General features: G+C 39.3%; 1 protein-coding gene across 6 annotated transcripts in view; it reads left to right on the top strand.

The window, feature by feature from the left end:
* The window catches only part of LIN54 (lin-54 DREAM MuvB core complex component), an 89,107-nt gene that overhangs the window by 58,075 nt on the left and 8,481 nt on the right, over nucleotides 1–22,551 (top strand). For all 6 annotated transcript variants that reach the window (XM_053597158.1, XM_053597316.1, XM_053597085.1 and 3 more), the window contains exons 5-11: nucleotides 9,738–9,954; nucleotides 13,827–13,900; nucleotides 14,875–15,072; nucleotides 16,976–17,067; nucleotides 17,811–17,882; nucleotides 19,837–19,939; nucleotides 20,099–20,236. In XM_053597158.1, the coding sequence (XP_053453133.1) occupies nucleotides 9,738–9,954; nucleotides 13,827–13,900; nucleotides 14,875–15,072; nucleotides 16,976–17,067; nucleotides 17,811–17,882; nucleotides 19,837–19,939; nucleotides 20,099–20,236 (894 nt within the window). The remainder of the gene's footprint in view (nucleotides 1–9,737; nucleotides 9,955–13,826; nucleotides 13,901–14,874; nucleotides 15,073–16,975; nucleotides 17,068–17,810; nucleotides 17,883–19,836; nucleotides 19,940–20,098; nucleotides 20,237–22,551) is intronic.

The following is a 22,551-nucleotide window of genomic DNA, read 5'->3' as shown; positions in this document are numbered from 1 at the left end:
TTGATATGTTTTAATCCTTAGTAGGGCCAGTTTCTGATCATGACACCTTATTAAAGCAGTTTGTCCAGTTTTGCTTTATATGATCATTTGACTCTTAACATGACTGTTTCCATGGATACTAATACATTAGATTTAAATTATTTGTCTTTGTCATTATAATTAGTAACTATGAATAAAACATTAGATTTAAAAGTAGCAAATGAATGCCTTACATCTATTTTATATTTTACCAGTTGATAAATCAGTTCTGAAGTTCTGGTAGCCATCTCTAGATTTGGCTCTTATCATTGGTCACATAATACATATAATATTTATCTTTTGATACTTTCTTTCTTTTTTTTTTTTTTTTAGACCAGCCACAGCAGTCTACTCTCACCCTGGGTAGAATGCCGTGGCATCACAATTCACAGCAACCTCAAACTCTTGGGTTTAAGCGATTCTCTTGTCTCAGCCTCCCAAGGAGCTGGGACTATAGGTGCTCTCCAAAACACCCGGCTATTTTTTTGTTGCAACTGTCGTTGTTGTTTTAGCTGGCCTAGGCTGGGTTTAAACGCGCCAGCCCCAGTGTATGTGGCCGGCACCTTACCCACTGAGCTACGGGCACTGCCCTATCTTTTAATACTTTCTAATTTCTCTCTTTTAGCTTGAAAACATTTTAAAGCTTTCAGGTTTGCTTCTTGGTAGGTTTATTTATCTTAATAATCTGAAGTTTGGGAATTAGGATTATGTAGATAATTTTTCCATGATAATAACCTCTATAAACATTGTCACAAATTCTGTGAAGGCATATTAATATGTGTTTCAACAAATTCAGTGTTTTTGGATATCAGTTAAGCCATATCTATATGTCTTCGAATTGCCATACTTGCATATATATTTATACACAGAGTATCTATAAAGTTTATGTGCAATTTAGAATATTAAATGAATTTAAATTGCACATAAGCTTTATGGACATCCTGTGGGTATATATAATCTACATATACGCACATACACACATATATATATCTTCCCAAATCCTCTAAGTAAAGAAAGATCGCTTATTTGTAAAACAAAAAAGAAGAATGTTTTATGCTGCCTTCCATTTTAAGTAAATGTGCAATTAAGAAAGGACTTTTAGGCTCAGTGCCTGTAGCTCAGGGGCTAGGGCACCAGCCACATACACCAGAGCTAGCAGGTTTGAACCCAGCCTGGGCCTGCCAAACAACAGTGACAACTACAACAAAAAAATAGCCTGGTCTTATTGCAGGCACCTGTAGTCCTAGCTATTTGCGAGGCTGAGGCAAGAGAATCACCTTAGCCCAAGAGTTTTTGAGGTTGCTATGAGCTGTGATGCCACGGCACTCTACCGAGGGCAACGTAGTAAGACTGTCTCAAAAAAAGGACTTTTAGCATTTGCTAGTTGGAAAATACTGACCAAAGAAATTATCTTAAATACATAATTATATTGCTCTATAAAACAGAAATGACTTAGGAAATAGTACAGATTAAAATGTATTTAGGCATGGTATCTCATGCCTGTAATCCCAGCACTTTGGGAGGCTGAAGTGGGAGGATCACATGAGGTCAGGAATTAAAGACCAGCCTGAGCAAAGGGGCAACCCCACCTCTTCCAAAAAATAAAAAAATTAGTTGGTCATGGTGGCTCACACCTGTTGTCCAAGCTACCTGGGAGTCTGAGGTTGCAGTGAGGTATGATAATTCAAATCAATGGGGAATGATAGAAACTGCACTCCTGCCTAGGCAACAGAGTGAGACCCTGTCTCAAGAAAACAAAAGCAAAACAGAACAACAACTGGTGACTTTAATCATAGTACTTTACCATTTATTAATTTCCTGGTTTTAATAATGTTCAATGGTTAGTAAGATGTTATTGTATGAGGGGAGGCCAAATGAGGGGTATGTGGGATGTTTGTTAGCTTTGTAACTTCTTGTGATTCTAAGATTATTATAAAACTTGAAGAGTTCTAAAAAATGCTGTTTATACTTCTGTTCGATATACCAAGTAATTAAAAAATGCTTTTTGTTTCTTAGAGGCAGATGTGTAATGTTAGTCCTTAATAGAGTTCTTGAGGAGTAGATGCTATTTACATTATTCAATTATTTAATAACTATTCATCAGGCATCTATAGTAGGAGGGAGTGTAATGTTTTGGTTCAGTGAATGGGCTTTGGAGTTAGATCAGCTTCTAATTCAGGCTCTGCTACTTTTTAGCTGTGTGCCCTTGGGGAAGTTACTTAATTTCTTTGAGCTTCAGTTTTTCCATCTAAACCGGGCATTATTGATATCTGTATCAGTGATGAGGATTTAAATAGCAACTCATACTAAGCATGGCACTATGTGACATGCTGTTTTTTATAATTTATGTAAATTAACTCAATCCTCACAACATTCTTATGAGAAAGGTAAGATTTTTGTATTTTCAGAAGTTTAGATATCTAAGCAAGGTCACACAACTAGGAATGGTGGGGTTTAAAGATTAAAATCCGGGCAATCTGAATTTTCTCTTTTGGGCTCTATAGAACTAGCTTGTTGCAGACCAACCCTCCCACCAGGAATAACTAAAAAGCAGAGTGAAATATATTTTAAAAATCTGTTTGAAGGCATTGGAGATCTACCAAGGGAGCCAGGACTTCAGAGGCCACCATCCAGGAGTACAGGGAAGCCTAGAGAGGTCGGCCTGATGTTCAGTGTGACACTTCTCCTTGGGGCAATGGCTGATTTGTAAGTTGTGGCTGAGAAACTGAGAAGGTGAGCAGAAGGTGACTGTGGGAAGTTGAAAGGCTAAGCAGACAGATCTGGCACTCTTATGAGTGCTGTGGACAGAAATTGGAGTTCAGGCCTTACCAAGAAGGAAGAACTCTCCTAAATACTCAAGTCTTTCTAGTTGGGGCCACTGAAGTGTTGTTATGGAGGAAGTAGTTATGCATCAGAAGTAGACAAGGCCTCACAAAGATTGAAGCCCAGCTTCAAGTTAGTTCAGTTGTGATTGGTTCAGGATGCTCTGCCTCTGCTTTTAACTGCCTGCTAGAAGCCAGAGTGAATCCTCTTGAGACAGATAGCATCATTCAGAGCCTCATATTATCATCTTCATTTTTTATAAATAGAGTCTATCAATTTATTAAAAATTGTCAGACATTCCAGGAGACTAGACAAAATTATTGAAAACCAAGAGATATTGGTAATGGGTGGATCAGGCTCAGACTTTCAGAATAACTGATATTAATATATTCAAGAATTTAATTAACAAGACGAACAATTTCAGCAGAGAGCTAGAAACTATTAAAAGAAATCAGATGAGTGTTTTTCAAACTGAAAGCTTAGAAGTAAGATTAATAACTCAGTAAATGGGTTTATCAACAGATTAGATACAAAGAAAAGACTAGCTTTTTTTTTTTTTGAGACAGAGTCACTATGTCGCCCTTCAGTAGTCTCAGTAGTGCCTTGGCGTCATAGCTCACAGCAACCTCAAACTTAATGGGTTTAAGTGATTCTCTTGCCTTAGCCTCCCAAGTAGCTGGGACTACAGGTGCCTGCCATAACATCTGGCTATTTTTTTTTGTTGTTGTTGTTGTTTAGCAGGCCCGGGCCAGGTTCAAACCCACCAGCCCCAGTGTATGTGGCCAGTGCCCTAACCACTGAGCTACGGCACCAAGCTAAGACTAGCTATGTTTTAAGAAATAAAATGGAGATAATTTGTTATCAGTAGACCTGTACTTAAGTGAATTCTGAAGGGAAGTTTTTTAGACAGAAGAGAATGATCCCAATGAAAGCATGGGATCATGGGTGTGGGAAGCAAAGAAAGGGTAAATTTGTGGAAGAAGCTAAATGAATATCAAAGTTTAATTATATGTAGAATTATATGTTTTGTGTGACACAGCACAAAGATGGGGCAAGAATAAATGGTGTCCGTGTGCTACGGTTCTTTCATTGTCTGGTTGTATGTAAAGTATTGATTTATACTCCTGAATTGTATATCATGATCTCTAATGTAACCACTAAAAGAATAGTAACAAAATGTATAAATAACAAGCTAATACAAGGTCTGACAATTAAGTTTGTGAACTCATCCTAAAAAAAGTGCTCATTTTTGAATATGACTACAGTCACCTTCTAAGTACTACCTTTGGGAAGCTATGCCTACTCCACCCTTCAAAGCAGTTTTGGACCTTTTTTTTTGAGAGAAAGAGTCTTACTCTGTTGCCCTAGGTGGAGTCCTGTGGTGTCATAGCTCACAGCAACCTCAGACTCCTGCGTTCCAGCGATCCTCTTGCTTCAGCCTCCCAAGTAGCTGGGACTATAGATGCTTGCTACAATGCCAAGCTAGTTTTTCTATTTTTAGTAGAGACAGGTCTCTTGCTCAGGATTACAGGCATGAGCCACTGCACCCAACCAATTTTGAACCTCCTTTTCTGGAATGACCACCAGAGTTGTCATTGTATTATCCTTGATGTCCTGAATGTCATAAAAATGTCTTCCTTTCAATATTTCCTTTATCTTCAGGTAAAGAAAAAAGTCGTTGAGGGCCAGATCAGGTGAGTAGGAAGGGTGTTCCAAAACAGTTATTTGTTTCCTGGATAAAAATTCCCTTACAGACATTGCTAGTGTGCAGTGCTGTGTGAGCTGGTGCGTTAATCGTGATGCAAGACCCATGAGTTGTTGGCTAACATTTTCAGTGAAGATTTTCCTGTTTATCAATGTTTACTTGTTCTGTTATGCTTCTTATAGGCAGGTGACAATTTTGAAACATAATTTGACAGATTTTGGCAATATTTTCATTAGTTTTGCTCATTCCTGGCTGCCCTGACCTCTCTTCATCAGTGACACTTTCTCTGCCCTCAGAAAAACAGTTAATCCATTTGTACACTGTCATTTTCTTCATAGCATTATACCCAGAAACTTGGACTAATATGTCCCTGATTTCACTTACACTGTTGCTAGATTTAGCAAGAAATTTATGAATGTTTGTTGCTCTAATTCAAGCTCTGATCACGACAGCACACAAAATCACACAACAACAGTAATGAACATGATTCATCAAAACACCATCACACATTGACAGGACTACAACTGAGACACTGATCAACTGAGGTTATGAAACCTTACTGAGTTGTTTGTACAGTGCTACCAATGTAAGTGCCTGGAGACATGTTTGCAAACTTAATTGTCAGACTTTGTACTTGGGAAAATGAGTTAAAAAGACACTTAACTAAAAAGAAGTCAAGAAACGAGTGAAAAAGGAACAGAAGAGGATAGGTGATTTAAATAGGAAACAATACAATGATTGATTTAAAGCTACATGTTTAATTAGCTATGTTAAATGTAAACATACATACAGATGAAAAATACAGTTCTTTTTTAAAAAAAGGATCCAATTATGTACAGCTTGTAAGATTTGTAGCTTGAAGTTTAAGATATGGAAAAGTTGAACAGAAGGAACATTGATAAAAGAAATTAAAGAAGACACAAATAAATGGAAAGATATCCTGTGCTCATGGGTTGGAAGAATTAATAATGTTAAAATGTTTATACTACCCAAGCACTCTACAGATTCAATGCAATCAAAGTCCCAATGACATTTTTCATAGAAACGGAAAAAACAATCTCAAAATTCATATGGAACCACAAAAGACCCGAAATAGCCAAAAACATTTTGAGAAAGAAAAAGTTGGCGGCATCACAATTGCTGATTTAAAATTACATTACAAAACTATAGTTGTCAAAACAGTATGATATTGGCATAAAAACAGACACATAGACCAGTGGAACAGAATAGACACCCCAGAGATAGATCCAAACACAGATAAGGTCAACTAAATTTTGACAAGGACACCAAGAGGACACAATGGGGAAACAAGAGCGTTTAATAAATGGTGGGAAACCTGGATTTCCACATGCTAAAGAATGAGATTAGATCCTTATCTTACACCATAAAAAAATGAATAAAAGGCCTAAATGGAAGATTTGAAATTATGAAACTCTTAGAACATAGGAGGAAAGCTCCCAGATATAAGCCTTGGCAATGAATTTTTAGATACCACACCAAAAGCTCAGGCTACAAAAGCAAACATAAATAGATGGGACTGCGTCAAAATGAAAAACTTCTGTATAGTAAATGAAATGGCCTAAGAATTGGGAAGAACTATTTTCACACCATTTATCTAATAAGAGATTAATATCCAAATTTATAAAGAATTCTTACAACTCAATAGCAGAAAAACAACCCGGTTAAAAAATAGGCAAAGGGCCTGAATAGACATTTCTCCAAAGATGATGCGAAAGTGGCCAACAGACATATGAAAAGGTGCTTAACATTATTAATCATCAGGGAAACATTAAAACTGCTATGAAATAACCATCTCACACCCATTAGGATGCTATTATTAAAAAGTCAAAAGATAGCAAATACTGGCAAGAGTGTTGAGGAAAAGGATCCCTGGTACACTGTAAGTGAGAATATAGGTTAGTACAGCCATGATGAAGAATACTATGGAGGTTTCTAAAGAAATTAAAAGTAGAACTACCCAGTAAACCTCCTTCTGGGACTCAACCCAAAGAAAATGAAATTGACACCTTGTGAAGATCTCTGTACTCCACCTTGTGAAGGTATTTGCTCTCTCATGTTTATTGCAGCATTATTCACAAGAGCCAAGATATGGAAACAACCTAACTGTCCACAGGGGATGAGTGGATAAACAATCTGTGATGAAATGTTATATATACAGGCTTGGCGCCTGTAGCTCAGTGGCTAGGGCGCCAGCCACATAACACAGGAGCTGGTGGGTTCAGACCTGGCCCCAGCCTGCCAAACAACAATAACAACTACAAAGAAAGAAAGAAATGTTATATATGCAATAGGGTATTGTTCAGCCTTAAAAAGAAAATCTTGCCATTTGCTGTAACATGAATGCACCTGGTGGGCATTATGTTAAGTGATATAAGCCAGACATAGAAAGAAAAATATTACATGATACACTTATCTGTAGAATCGTAAAAAAAAAAATAGTCAAATATACAGAGAGAATAAAACAGTGATTATGGGGAAGGGTTGGAGGCAGAAGAAGGGAGGAGGTGCAGGTCAGAGGACATTAAGTAACGGATAAGTGGGATAGATAACCAAGGATAGAGATCTGATAGACAACACAGGACTACAGGTAAGAAAATTGTACTGTATTTGGCATTTCTGCCAAATGTGAAGATTTTAGTTGCTTTCGCCACAAAAAAGGGCAATTATTGGAGATGATGGATAACTATGTTAATTTTCCTTATTACATTAATAGTGAACCTTTTACTATCAGTGTGTATCCCATAACATCATATTGTATACCTTAAATAAACACAATAAAGTATAATTTTTAGAAAAGAAATAGGAAGAGGTATACTATGCAGACTTAACCAGCCTCTGCCCTTGTGATGTGTCACACCCACCTCGTAATGTGGTTGCTCGATTTGAATCAGGTGATCTTCAGTGTTTAGTGTTGCCCTTGATGCATATTAATACCCAGTAAACGTAGCTGTTACTTTGGAAGCACAGTGTTTCTCAGTGCATTTTCCCCGTTTTGCTCCAATATGTGAAGGACTGTTCTCTTGTACCATTCTCCATTCTTGTCTCTTAGATTGCTTGATTCTCCAGTAGCTTCCACACTCACACATTCTGCCCTTTGTGTCGTGTCTCCCGACTGCGCTGGCTGTTGTTATTTCTTTTTATTTTCTGTTCAGAATACTTTTATTAAGGCAGTGGATGCTCAGTAGACTTTGCTGAAGTGGACAATGTCTTCAAAATTCCAAAATAAGAAAAACGTGCTTAAAGGCATAAACTTTAGTGATGTGGATAGTTAAATGTTTATGGAATGGTGTTATTTCTTATGTTTATTTCAAATCTGCTCTTTCATGCCTCTCCTAATGGTGTAATATGTGAATTATTTTATGCTGAAGTCATTTCTATTGACTGCAGTTTCCAATACAAATGGCATTCTTTTTTCTTTCCCTTGGTCTTTGATGAAAATGTTCCAAGTTTTCAGAAGTAATTATCCACATACTGGATATAGATTTCTTCTATCATAGATATCAGTTGTCTTTTAGCATGAGGGCTTTACAGACTAGGCAGGGATGTAATTCTTTATTTATAAAAATAATACTATACAACTACTTGGAGACTGGTTTGAACTTTGTCCAATGGTGTGTTATGTGTTGGTTAAACATCAGCCAGTGACGTGTGAGAAGACTGTCCCTTCTGCTCTGCCTGCGACGTTCCGTCTTAGCTTTAGGGAGGTCCTCTTGCTTTCTGTCAGACTGAAGGAAAGGATTAATGTTAATCCTCAATTTTAAATGATTCAGTCATTTTAATTAATTAAAATTGTTACATTGACTCAGACCTGATTCACCCCAAATGAGTTCCCCAGACAAATAAAACTGGGGTACTATGGGACTGAATTTGTCCTCCTACCCATATGCTGTAGGTACTTTTGTACCTGGGGAATATTATAAGCTATTTGTTTGTTTATTTTTTGAGATAGAGTCTCACTTTGTGACCCTTAGTAGAGTGCTATGGTGTCAGAGCTCACAGCAACCTCAAACTCTTGGGCTTAAGCGATTTTCTTGCCTCAGCCTCCCGAGTATCTGGGATTACAGGCGCCCGCCACACCACCACCACAGCTGGCCTATAAACTGTTTAGAAATGACTGGACTCGACAGAGGTGTAATATGGATTTTTCTTTTCATTTTCTTCCTCCTATAAATATGGGAATATAAAATTTATCATAGTTCATTTGTTGGGTAGCAATAAGCCAACCATCTGTTTCCTTTTTTCTCTGTATTGAATATGGGACTTAATTCTGGGAGTTTTGTATTGTGTTTTGTTTTGTTTTTTTTTTGAGACAGACTCACTATGTCACCCTTGGTAGAGTGTTGTGGCATCACAGTCACAGCAACCTCAAACTCTTGGGCTCAAGCCTCAGCCTTGCCTTAGCCTCCCAAGTAGCTGGGACTATAGGTGCCCACCACAATGCCCAGCTGTTTTTTTTTTTTTTTTTCTTTGAGACAGAGCCTCAAGCTGTTACCCTGGGTAGAGTGCTGTGGTATCACGGCTCACAGCAACCTCCAACTCCTGGGTTCAAGCGATTCTCCTGCCTCTGCCTCCCAAGTAGCTGGGACTACAGGCCCCCGCCACAACGCCTGGCTATTTTTTTTGGTTGCAGCCATCGTCGTTTGGCAGGTCCCAGCTGGATTTGAACCCGCCAGCTCAGGTGTATGTGGCCGGCGCCTTAGCCGCTTGAGCCATAGGCGCCGAGCCCTGGATATTTTTTTGTTGCAGTTGTCATTGTTGTTTAGCAGGCCCAGGGTGGGTTCAAACCCGCCAGCCTCCGTGTATGTGGCCAGCACCCTAACCACTGAGCTGTGGACACCAAACCAATTCTGGGAGTTTTAAGATCACCCTTTTCTTGTAAAATTTACCTGGTATTAAAAAACTGTATAAGCTCTTATAAATTAAGTAATAATTTCTTCATAGCAAGTCATATGATTGGGACCACCAAGGATGTTATCTACTAGAGAAGAAAATTTAATTTTGGTTTTACTCGTGTATTCATTACTGTTCTTTTCATTTCTCTTTGAACAGGTTGTTCCTTTCAACAGCTTTTGATGAAATACAGGAACATATTTTATTACTTGTCATAAATTACAAGGAGTTGGAAAGTTAAATCCCAGATTAATGATAGCCATATTGTATTGTTTAATAGGCAGTGAAGTCAACTGTGCAGACCATCACTGTTGGAGGAGTGAGCACATCACAGTTTAAAACAATTATTCCTCTGGCAACTGCTCCCAATGTCCAGCAGATTCAAGTGCCTGGAAGCAAGTTTCATTATGTCCGCCTTGTTACTGCCACAACAGCCAGTAGCTCAACTCAGCCAGTTAGTCAGAATCCCAGTACAAACACTCAGCCTCTTCAGCAAGGTTAGTAACCATTTTTTTAAAAGTAGTAATTAATTCTTTTAACATTATTCAAGAACATTGATCCTTTTCTTGTTGAAATCCTGATTAAGTGTGGCATTTCAGCTGAAGAGTTTGAATCAGTGGCTGTTATAGGAGGCAAAGAAATAGAATCAGAGTTTTATATAACTATAGTATTCCTTCTGTTTGAAATTGGTACACTGTGTACTGATAGTATAATACCAGTAATAATCATAGCTCGTTCATTTGTTAGCCTTTTTATTGCTGCTTTAAAAACTTACCTTTTATGCCAGTGCGACAGATTTAAAGGTAACTAAATTATTTGTTTTCTGAACTATTAATCTCCTTGATAGGGTTTGGGTTGGTTGAAATGACAAATAATGAAAAGTAAGAACTTAATATAATTTTCAGCTTTTACGCATTTTGAATCTATAATTGCTAAAGATTAAAATGTTGTGTTTTGCTCACGTGTGTTTTTTTCTGGAGGGTTTTCCTATGTGTTGCCTCCCTAGTTTCTTGTTTGTGTTTAACCCTCCTTCCCCTGATACATATACACAGGCATGTATATAATATTTCTCCATATTTATCTACTTTAAAAAATTGAATGGCATGAAAGGATCATGGTATTTTGTAGTTGAGGGCTTAAGTTTTTCCTTGGAAGACTGCTTTACCTTCTGTCAAAAAGCAGTTGATAGCAAACCAATGATTTGTTGTTTATGGGAAGTAAATAGAAGAATTAAAGACCAGTTGGTTACTCTCTCCTTTTTATGAAGACATCAGAGGTTTAGAGCTATTTATTGCTGATGGCTAGGTCACCTGAGGGAAAGTGTAGAAGAAAAAAACTACTTCTTTTTCAAATTACTTAAAGGAGTAAACAGTATTTTGGTGTGTTTTCGTATTACATTAGACACTCCAGTCATTGTATTTTCTAATTCTTCTATAAAATGATTTTGGAAGAAAATCATTATCCTAATATTCTTAATGAGAAGACAAATGAAACTTGCATATTGTTGACTAAGGGAATCAAATTTTATATTTTCTCAGTACTTAAAGTTACAAGTCCAGTCTACTTAGGTTTCAGAATATAAGGCAGTTATTAGATATAAGGGTTATATTCTATATATTTGTGTTTCTGTGTGTATAGTATTCTGAGAATCCATTTAATGGGCTAATTCTAATGAATGTTAACATGAATTTACTCATTAGCAAGAATGAGCGTAAGTAAAGTTTAGTATAAGTAAAAGAGGGAGCTGAACACACAGGGAGCGCAGAGGGAAAGGTACATTCCGAACGCAGAGTGGACTGGCGCCTTCTTTTCTAGCTTTGTGTCTATCTTTCTCCCTGTCTCTGCTTCTCCTTTTCTTTTTCTTTCCTGGCAGCCCCTCATCTCACTTCTGCTTCCTTGCTTCTTCCCTCTTTTTGCTGTTTACCTTTAACTTGGCCTTTCCATTTTCCCCACTAGCTCTCTGCCTCCTGCATCTCGCTGTCTGGATATCCTCCTCCCACCCACACACACTTCCCACCCAGGCAATTCCCCTTTTGTCCATTTATATTTTTCTCTTTCTGTCTTTCTGTCTTGCCCCGTAAGAGATCTAGGTATATATAATATAATTTTACAGGAATAATGAGTTAAATGTATAATTTTTTTTTTTTTTTTGAGACAGAGTCTCACTGTGTTGCCCTGGGTAGAGTGCCGTGGCTTCACAGCTCATAGCAACTCCAAACTTTTGGGCTTAAGCAATTCTCCTGCCTCAGCCTACCAAGTAACTGGGACTATAGGTGCCCACCACAGCGCTGGCTGTTTTTTGGTTGTAGTTGTCATTGTTATTTAGCAGATCCGAACCGGGTTTGAACCACCAGCCCTGGTGTATGTGGCCAGCCCCCCAACCACTGACCTAAGGGCGCCGAGCCCTAATTTCTTATGCGGGATGTACTTAAATGCCAAGGGAAATTGGGCTCCTCTTGAACATTTTCCTCCAAAAGCAGTACAAGAACCAATGTTCCAAGGCTCCACCACGTTAATTAAGGTCTTAATGGCAGGCAGCAGAGTAGAAGCACCCAGGGGAGTACCTAGTTAACCTTTTCAGAATATACCATCTGGGTAAGAGGAAACAATTTAAGAAATTAAAAAGCCTCAAACACTTGCAGGTATGGTTTCTGAAGTTTGGAAGGAGGCTATTGTAAAGGATTGTTCAGCGTTCCTTCTAAAGACTAAAAAATAAAAGATTATGGCAGCGTCTTTGAGAACTGCAATAGTAGTTAGCAATGTGTGCTGAGGGAAGGAGGAAGAGAGACACAGACCTGCGCCTTAGTTATATGCCCTCCCCTTCCCTAGAGACTTTATGGTGTTCTCTTTATGACCACTTCATTTTATATTTTCCTCATTCCCTTGAACTCAGTTAAAACTCAGCATGCAGATGCCAAACCTATGTAAACTTGAGTTCCTACATTTGGGGAGCTTCCGGGGGAGGGGTTTAACAAGTGTACACATATTTTTGCATGTGGGGAGAGAGGGAGAAGGGACATTTTTCCATTTTTTGTGACTGAGGGAGATCACACCCCTTCCCTTTTACTTCTCAGGACCCCTGGAAGTTGATTCCACGGGTGGTTGGCTTCTGCTTTGTATGCCTGTGGAACGGGGACCATCTTCTCCGCTCCAAGGAGCAGGTGGTTGAGAGAGTCCACTCTCCTATGTTCCAAGCATAAATTCAGGCTCACCTTTTCATTCCTTCTAATATTGCTGAGAACAGTCTACAATGGTTATTAAACTTTTCTAATGGTTGGGTTTAAGTGACAAGAATTAAAACAGAATGGGGATAACTTTAAGTTGGGTATCAGATTGACTCCTTTATTTTATGGTCATACAGTCTTTTTTTGTAACAATCTTATTGAGATATAATTCATATATACCATAAAATTCACTGTTTTTTTTTTTTTTTCTTTGAGACAGAATCTTAAGCTGTGTCCCTGGGTAGAGTGCTGTGGCATCATAGCTCACAGCAACCTCAAACTCTTGGGCTCAAGTGATTCTCTTGCTGCAGCCTCCCAAATATCTGGGACTATATGCGCCCTCCACAATGCCCGGGTATTTTTAGAGACAGGGTGTCGCTTTAGCTCAGACTGGTCTTGAACCTATGAGCTCAGACAATCCAACCCCCTTGGGCACCCAGAGTGCTAGGATTACAGGTGTGAGCCACCTCGTCCGGCCCCATGAAGTATTTTCTTTTTTTTTCTTTCTTTCTTTCTGTTTTTTTTTGAGACAGAGTCACAAGCTGTTGCCCTGGGTAGAGTACCGTGGCGTTATAGCTCACAGCAACCTCCAACTCTTGGGCTCAAGAGATCCTCTTGCCTAACTTTTTCTATATTTGGTAGAGACAGGGTCTTGCTTTTACTCAGGCTGGTCTCAAACCTCTGAGCTCAAGCACTCCACCCGCCTCAGCCTCCCAGAGTGCTGGGGTTACAGGCATAAGCCACTGCCCCCAACTCGTCATGAAGTATTTTCAATAAAATGTCTTGAACCTACAAATATTCTCTAATAAAGTAGATAGGCTGGGGTGGAGAACTTACAACCTCAAGGTCACCTGTGGCCCTTCACATCCCTAAGTAGGGCCTCTAAACTGAATCCAAATTTCACAGAACAAATACCTTCATAGCTATTTTAGATATAAATTCTCTGGTAGTTGAGGTAAGCAATTCTGAAATTGTTTGAATTTGAATTTAACTATCCTGAATAAGGATTGCTTAAAATAGGAAACAAATGGAATTCTTTAGTTCTTTCCTGAGGATAACTTGGGAGAGCTGAGTACTGTTAGGTGTTTGAAATACTATTTTCTGTAAATAAATTGCTCATATTTGTTTTTTCCTTTTTTAAAAAGCAAAGCCAGTGGTTGTTAATACAACCCCAGTGCGGATGTCAGTTCCAATTGTCTCAGCTCAGGCTGTCAAACAAGTGAGTAACTTCTCAGCTTTTCCCAAATAGGCAATTTGCTTACTTTATTTATTTAATTTATTTATTTTGAGACAGTCTCACTCTGTCACCTTGGGTAGAGTGCCGTGACCTCATAGCTCACAGAAACCTCACACTTTGGGCCCAAGTGATCCTCTTGCCTCAGCCTCCCAAGTTGCTGGGACTACAGGTACCCACCAGGACACCTGGATAGTTTTTTTTTTTTTTTGGTGTCACAGCTCACAGCAACCTCATAAACTCTTGGGCTTAAGCGATTCTCTTGCCTCAGCCTCCTACGTACCTAGGACTATAGGCACCTGCCACGACACCCAGCTACCAAAAAACATTGTAGTTGTCATTGTTGTTTTGCAGGTCTGGGTCGGGTTTGAACTACCAGCCCCAGTGCATGTGCCCCAGCTGCTGAGCTACAAGCACTGAGCCAACACCTGGCTAGTTTTTCTATTTTCAGTAGAGACAGGGTCTTGCTTTTGCTCAGGCTGGTCTCAAACACCTGAGCTCAGGTTGATCCTCCCGCCTCGGCCTCCCAGAGTGTTAGGATTACAAGTGAGAGCCACCTTGCCTGGCCAACAATTTACTGTTTAAATAGAAAATTCAGATTTAGGTACAAGAGATTTGTTCTAGGGGTGGAGCCTGTGGCTCAGTCGGTAAGGTGCCGGCCCCATATACTGAGGGTGGCGGGTTCAAATCCGGCCCCGGCTGAACTGCAACCAAAAAATAGCCGGGCGTTGTGGCGGGTGCCTGTAGTCCCAGCTACTCAGGAGGCTGAGGCAAGAGAATCTCTTAAGCCCAGGAGTTGGAGGTTGCTGTGCGCTGTGTGATGCCATGGCACTCTACCGAGGGCCATAGAGTGAAACTCTGTCTCTACAAAAAAAAAAAAAAGAGAGAGAGATTTGTTCTAAATTGAGTAGCTATAAAATTTATTTTTGTGATCATTAATATTTGTCCTTTATTTTTAGGTTGTTCCCAAACCAATCAACCCAACTTCACAGATCGTAACTACTAGCCAGCCACAGCAACGGCTCATCATGCCTGCCACACCACTGCCGCAGATTCAGCCCAACCTCACCAACCTGCCACCAGGCACTGTCCTGGCGCCAGCTCCGGGAACAGGCAATGTGGGCTATGCAGTGCTTCCAGCTCAGTACGTTACTCAGGTATGTCAAAAAAAATGAAGTCATTAACTTCCAGAAGTGGAAATTGTCTCTAATATGTGCAGTGGTGTCACATTCTGAAAGCACTCAAAAACATCTAACGTAGTATTAAAATGGCTCTCTCCAGAGTTTTGAAATATTATCCAAAACTTTTGAGTTTATTTCTATGTATCTTTAGCATTTAGAAATATACAACACAAGGCAGATATGCAAGTCAGACAATTTGGAGCTGAGAGCAGCTTGGTGAGAGGGCAAGCCTATGGAAATACCCGAGACAGTAAGTCGAAGTTAAAATCAGTATAGTCCAAATGAATTTAGAAATTAGTACAACGATAATAAAACTCTTCCTCACACATGAATATGATGCCACAGACTTAAGCTTGGACAGTGAACTGTGAAATCCAGTTCCAGGTGACAGATCTTTTGTGATCTGTCCACTCTCACCTGGTCTTTTTTAGAATGAAAGGCCATATGCTATCCAGTGGCTGGCTTGGGTTGGAACTGCTACTTCCACAGAACAGATACACACAGAAGTTTCCTTTGTCATGTAAGGATCAAACAAATTACCCTGTGTTCTAAGCTGTTGAATTTATCAACTTAGATATAATCTGAGAAGGAAACCAAAACTCACACATATACTTTAAATAAAATGTACTTTGGGCAGCACCTGTGGCTCAGTGAGCAGGGCGCCGGCCCCATATACCGAGGGTGGCGGGTTCAAGCCCAGCCCCGGCCAAACTGCAACCAAAAAATAGCCGGGCATTGTGGCGGGTGCCTGTAGTCCCAGCTACTCGGGAGGCTGAGGCAAGAGAATCGCGTAAGCCCAGGAGTTAGAGGTTGCTGTGAGCCGTGTGACGCCACGGCACTCTACACGAGGGCGGTACAGTGAGACACTGTCTCTACAAAAAAAAAAAAAAATAAATAAAATGTACTTTGGAGTATGTTATATGGCTAATGATAAAAAAATTAGTGTTCATGGCTAGGTGTGGTGGCTCACACCTGTAATCGTAGCACACTGGGAGGCCAGGGCTCAAATGCTTGAGCTCAGGAGTTCGAGACCACCCTGAGCAAGAGCAAGACCCTGTCTCTAAAAATAGAAAAACTGTTTGGGTGTTGTGGTGGGCACCTGTAGTCCCAGCTACTCGGGAGGCAAGAGGATCTCTTGAGTCCAAGAGTTTGAGGTTGCTGTTAGCTATGGTACCATGGCCCTCTCCCCAGGTCAATAAAGTGAGACACTGCCTCAAAAAAAATAAAATAATTAGTGTTCAGTATTTTTATCATTAACATTTCTTACATTTAGAAATCAGCATAACATAGAAACTTTTTTTTTTTTTTTTAGATATTCAGGATATTCACTTAGAATTTCCTATAATTCCAACATACTACTTCTCTGGGAATTTCTTTATATTTATTTTATATAGTATGTAAAGTGTTCACATTGTTTTCTTTTTTTTTTTTTTTTGTTTGTTTGGTAGTGACAGAGTCTCACTTTATCACCCTTGGTAGAGTGCCGTGGCAATCACACAGCTCACAGCAACCTCCAACTCCTGGGCTTAAGTGATTCTCTTGCCTCAGCCTCTTGAGGGGACTGTAGGCACCCGCCACAATGCCTGGCTATTTTTTTGTTGTTGTTGCAGTTCGCTGGGGCTGGGTTTGAACCCGCCACCCTTGGTATATGGGGCTGGTGCCCTACCAATTGAGCCACAGGCGCCGCGCCATATTATTTTCACTTGTAGTGTTGGTTTGGGTTTTTAAAAGAGCTCCATGAAGTAGCTGTTTGTATGAAATTCTCCATTATGTTTTTCTTGTTTTAGTATATGAATTTGTGTCTCTTACTGATCATCATATTTTAGAGTATTATCCATTTTTGCAAATATGATCTAAAATTATCTTTCCTTACATCTAGCTACAGCAGTCTTCGTATGTGTCCATAGCAAGCAACTCTAACTTCACTGGAACATCTGGTATCCAGACTCAGGCAAGGCTTCCATTCAACGGGTGAGTATTTTGAAAATATGTAAATTAAGTTTGTTGGATCAGCTTAACTTAAATTATGTATTTCATTAAATATATATATTCCAAAATACATTTTATTTTATTTTTTCTCATTAAAACCATATGTGCATGCCTCTAAAGTACTTTTTATTTTGAAATATTTCAAATAGAAAAGTTACAGAAAGAGCTCCCAAATACCTTTTACTCAGATTCACCAATTTTGCCACATTGGTTTGTTATTCTCTCTTTCCTTCTGAATGTTTTTTAAATGATGTTCACTATTTTTGAATTGTTATGTTAGGTGTTGTGTTGTTGTTTGTTAATCTATTGATTGTTGCCTTTGCAATATCGGAGCAGCTTAGAAGCGGCGCTTGATTAATGACCTGGGAACAGTCCGTATGCATGCATCCCTTTCTCCTCACTGCCTTTTACAGTTGAATCCCAAGAGTTTTGAGGAAATTTCAGCTTTGGTTTTCTCAGAAGGAAGAGTATTTATGGAGTGTTCTTTAGTAGCTATTGATAACTTCTTTTTAAAAAAAATTATTTCATACTTTGGCTCTCTACCTTTCTTGTTACAACTTGCCTTTGGACTTAATATAAATAAAACAGCAAAGCAAAGTTTTATTAAGGATGGGTACATTTGTTAAAGCTTTATTTTCAGAGGAATTTATAGGTGGGAGAGTTCTAATTTTAAATAGTTGCTGCTAATTGATTAAAATATATGTCTTTATTTTGTATCTGTACAGTATAATCCCATCAGAGTCTGCCAGTCGACCGAGAAAACCCTGTAATTGTACAAAATCTCTATGTTTGAAATTGTAAGTGTTTTTGCTGTTGTTTGCTCATTTGATATAACTAGAACTGTTCTTAAAGATAAAGGAAGTAACTAAAAATTCTTAACAGACTGGGCTCGGTGCCTGTAGCTCAAGCGGCTAGGGCGCCAGCCACATACTCTGGAGCTTGCAGGTTTGAATCTGGCCTGGGCCTGCCAAACAACAGTTGACAACTACAACCAAAAAATAGCCAGGCGTGTGGTGGGCACCTGTAGTCCTAGCTACTTGGGAGACTGAGGCAAGAGAATCACTTAAGCCCAAGAGTTTGAGGTTGCTGTGAGCTGTGACACCATAGCACTCTATTGAGGGTGACATAGTGAAACTCTCTCTCGAAAAAAATGCTTAACAGACCAATTTCATAAGGCTAAGTAATGTAAATGAACATATAAGTCAATGCCTTTGTATGGCAGGGTAAAAATATTCTTTCATTCATTCAGAAAGAAATAATTTTAGTCTTTACCATACATGAGTCCCTGGAGTAGGGGGTATGGACATAGCAGCATGAGACACAAGTGGTTTCTGCCCGTAATAAGTTTGGTCTTGGGTGGCGCCTGTGGCTCAGTGAGTAGGGTGCTGGCCCCATATACCGAGGGTAGTGGGTTCAAACCCAGCCCCAGCCAAACTGCAACAAAAAAAATAGCTGGGTGTTGTGGTGGGGACCTGTAATCCCAGCTATTTGGGAGGCTGAGGCAAGAGAATCGCCTAAGCCCAGGAGTTGGAGGTTGCTGTGAGCTGTATGTTGCCACGGCACTCTACTGAAGGCAATAAAGTGAGACTTTGTCTCTACAAAAAATAAATAAATAAATAAGTTTGGTCTTACTTGCAACCTTTCTATTTGATCTCCTAAGTGAGATGATACTTGGAGAAATTTTAAATGTCACCAGATGATTAATTTGCTTATTAGCAATAAGTGAAAAGATTTTACACAAAATAGTTAAATAAAAAACATTGGTCCTAAGTGGCGCCCGTAGCTCAGTGGGTAGGGTGTTGGCCATATACACCCAGGTTGATAGGTTTGAACCTGGCCCGGTCAAGCTAAACAACAATTGACAACCGCAACAACAACAGCAACAAAATAGTCGGGCATTGTGGTTAGGCGCCTGTAGTCCCAGCTATTTGGGAGGCTGAGGCAAGAGAATCGCTTAAGCTCAAGAGTTTCAGGTTGCTGTGAGCTGTGACATCAGGGCACTCTACCAGGGGCAACAAAGTGAGACTCTGTCTCAAAAAAAAAAAGAAAAAGAAAAAAGGAAAACATTGGTCTTACTGGGGCTTAGAATCCACTGTTAGCCCAACTGTGTAGGTCCCACTGTTGGAATATAGTCAGTCTTTTTCCTTTTTCAGGAATTTTGAAATCACTTACTTTGGGCATGGTGGCTCATGCCTGTAATCCTAACACTCTGGGAGGCCGAGATGGGTGGATCACCTGAGCTCACAGATTTAAGACCAGCCTGAGCTAGAGCGAGACCCCATCTCTAAAAATAGCTGGTGTTTTGGTGGGTGCCTTTAGTTCTCAGAAGGCTGAGGCAAGAGAATCGCTTGAGCCCAAGAGCTTGAGGTTGCTGTGAGCTATAATGCCATGGCACTCTACTGAGGGCGACAAAGTGAGACTGTGTCTCAAAAAAAAAAATTAATTAATTAAATTAAATAAATAAAATCACATAGTTCTCATGTTGGCAGCTGTTGTTAGTTGAGTTCTAACAACTCAGTTGGCACTGAGCTCTTAGGCCAAAATTCTAGGACTTGGTGACTTGAATTTTGAACCTTAGTATGTGGTTGACAATATATGTTGTTAAGTCTATAACTAAGTAGCTCTAAGTACCTATCTAAAATGCTTTACCACACATGTAGTGCACATACAATATAATTTCATATATAGTCAGATAATTAACAGTTTGATTTAAAGATGACTTTTTACCTTGTACTGATTTCTACCTTCCAGATATTGTGATTGCTTTGCAAATGGTGAATTTTGCAACAACTGCAATTGTACTAATTGTTACAACAATTTGGAACATGAAAATGAAAGGCAAAAAGCAATAAAGGTGATTATTTTTTATTTCATTTAACTGATAGAAATATCATTTCACCTATTCTTGAATAATTCAGTTTTCTTACAAAGAAAAAATATTAATTCCCTTTGCACTGTTAATATTTTAATCTACAGTGATTCATTTTAATTGATATTTGATCTACTTTGATAGGCATGCCTTGACAGAAATCCAGAAGCCTTCAAGCCTAAGATAGGGAAAGGAAAGGAGGGAGAATCAGATCGACGCCATAGCAAAGGATGTAATTGCAAACGATCAGGCTGTCTTAAAAACTACTGTGAATGCTATGAGGTGAGATGCTGGCTTAGGAAAATAATCTAACCATCTTTTGAAAATGGTTTTATAAAGGACATACTACAAAAATTTATTTGAAAACTGCTGTTGCTCTTTGAAAATATGCACATCATGTCCATTTCCATTATGTCATCGTCCCACTCCGCTGCTGTTTTTATTTATGGGCCATTCATCTTCTCTGGAGAATGTAGTTGAAACTCCACTTTGACAGATGCCTTCTAAACCATCCCCTTCTTACTTCAGATAAAGTACATATAGTTTATTTTCAAAGTTTAAATGCAACAATCTAGTCATAGTTGAAATTAACACCAGGTTATTATCACTGGTTCTTTGGCATGCCTGAAACTCTTCATTGACGGTCTTTTGGGTATTCCTACAGTTGGATGTTCCAATATATGTTCATTCTTTCAAATTCTAATCTCAACACTTTTTTTTTAGTTTTGGCAGAGAGCCTAGCCTTGTCCTTGCTGAGTAACACCACCCAGAGTTGCACTCTTGGTAGGGATTTCCCTGCTACAGGAGCCTGTCCTGTAGTTCAGGGGGCTCTCACATACAAAATAGGTCACAGTAAAGAGTCTGTGTTCTGTATTCTCTGAGTAATGACTTCTTTCCTAATTTACTTATTTAAAAGTTCAAATACTCCTCTCAAGTCATAAGTATAAGTAACATCTTGTTCAGTCAATATGCATAAAGTCAAAGTTATTTTTATATTCATTCACTCATTCATTAGAATAAATGAATGTTGCCTTGGATAGAGTGCTACATTGTCATAGCTCACAGCAACCTCAAACTCTTGGGCTCAAAAGATCCTCTTGCTTCTCAGCCTTCTGAGCAGCTCGGACTACAGGTATCTCCTACAATGCCTGGCTACAAAATTATGTTTAAAAGTATCTTACAGGTGGGTGGCGCTGTGGCTCAAAGGAGTAGGGCACCAGCCCCATATACTGGAGGTGGTGGGTTCAAACCTGGCCTCCAGCCAAAAACTGCAAAAAAAAAAAAAGTATCTTACAGGGCTGGGCGTGGTGGTTCACACCTGTAATCCTAGCACTTTGAGAGGCCAGGGAGGATGGGTTGCCTGAGCTCAAAGGTTCAAGACAAGCCTGCGTAAGAGCAAGACCCCATCTCTAAAAATAGCCTGGTGTTATTGCTGGTGTTCTTGTAGTCCCAGTTACTTGGGAGGCTGCAGCAAGAGAATCGCTTGAGCCCAAGAGTTTGGGTTGCCGTGAGCTATGATACCAGAGCACTCCACCACGGGTGACAAAGTGAGGCTCTGTCTTAAAAAAAAATAAAATAAGGCTTTTGTATGGAATGGGAAAAAACCCCGTATAGCTAAGGCAGTTCTTAGTAATAAAAATAAAGCTGGTGGCATCAGCATACCAGATTTTAGTCTGTACTACAAAGCCATAGTGGTCAAGACAGCATGGTACTGGCACAAAAACAGAGACATAGACACTTGGAATCGAATTGAAAACCAAGAAATGAAACTAACATCTTACAACCACTTAATCTTCGATAAACCAAACAAGAACATGCCTTGGGGGAAAGACTCCCTATTCAATAAATGGCGTTGGGAGAACTGTAATGGTGTTGGGAGTCTACATGTAAAAGACTGAAACTGGACCCACACCTTTCCCCGCTCACAAAAATTGATTCAAGATGGATAAAGGACTTAAATTTAAGGCATGAAACAATAAAAATCCTCCAAGAAAGCATAGGAAAAACACTGGAAGATATTGGGCTGGGGAAAGACTTCATGAAGAAGACTGCCATGGCAATTGCAACAACAACAAAAATAAACAAATGGGACTTCATGAAACTGAAAAGCTTCTGTACAGCTAAGGAGACAATAACCAAAGCAAAGAGACAACCTACCCAGTGGGAAAGGATATTTGCATATTTTCAATCAGACAAAAGCTTGATAACTAGGATCTATAGAGAACTCAAATTAATCCACATGAAAAAAGCCAGCAATCCCATATATCAATGGGCAAGAGACATATATAGAACCTTCTCTAAAGATGACAGACGAATGGCTAACAAACACATGAAAAAAGCCAGCAATCCCATATATCAATGGGCAAGAGACATATATAGAACCTTCTCTAAAGATGACAGACGAATGGCTAACAAACACATGAAAAAATGTTCATCATCTCTATATATTAGAGAAATGCAAATCAAAACAACCCTGAGATATCATCTAACCCCAGTGAGAATGGCCCACATCACAAAATCTCAAAACTGCAGATGCTGGCATGGATGTGGAGAGAAGGGAACACTTTTACACTGCTGGTGGGACTGCAAACTGGTAC

Source organism: Nycticebus coucang, chromosome 1 (genome assembly GCF_027406575.1).
Source record: "Nycticebus coucang isolate mNycCou1 chromosome 1, mNycCou1.pri, whole genome shotgun sequence".
In the NCBI taxonomy this organism is placed as follows: Eukaryota; Metazoa; Chordata; class Mammalia; order Primates; family Lorisidae; genus Nycticebus; species Nycticebus coucang.
The sequence above is the reverse complement of the archived record's forward strand: the minus strand, read 5'-3'. Positions and strand labels throughout refer to the sequence as shown.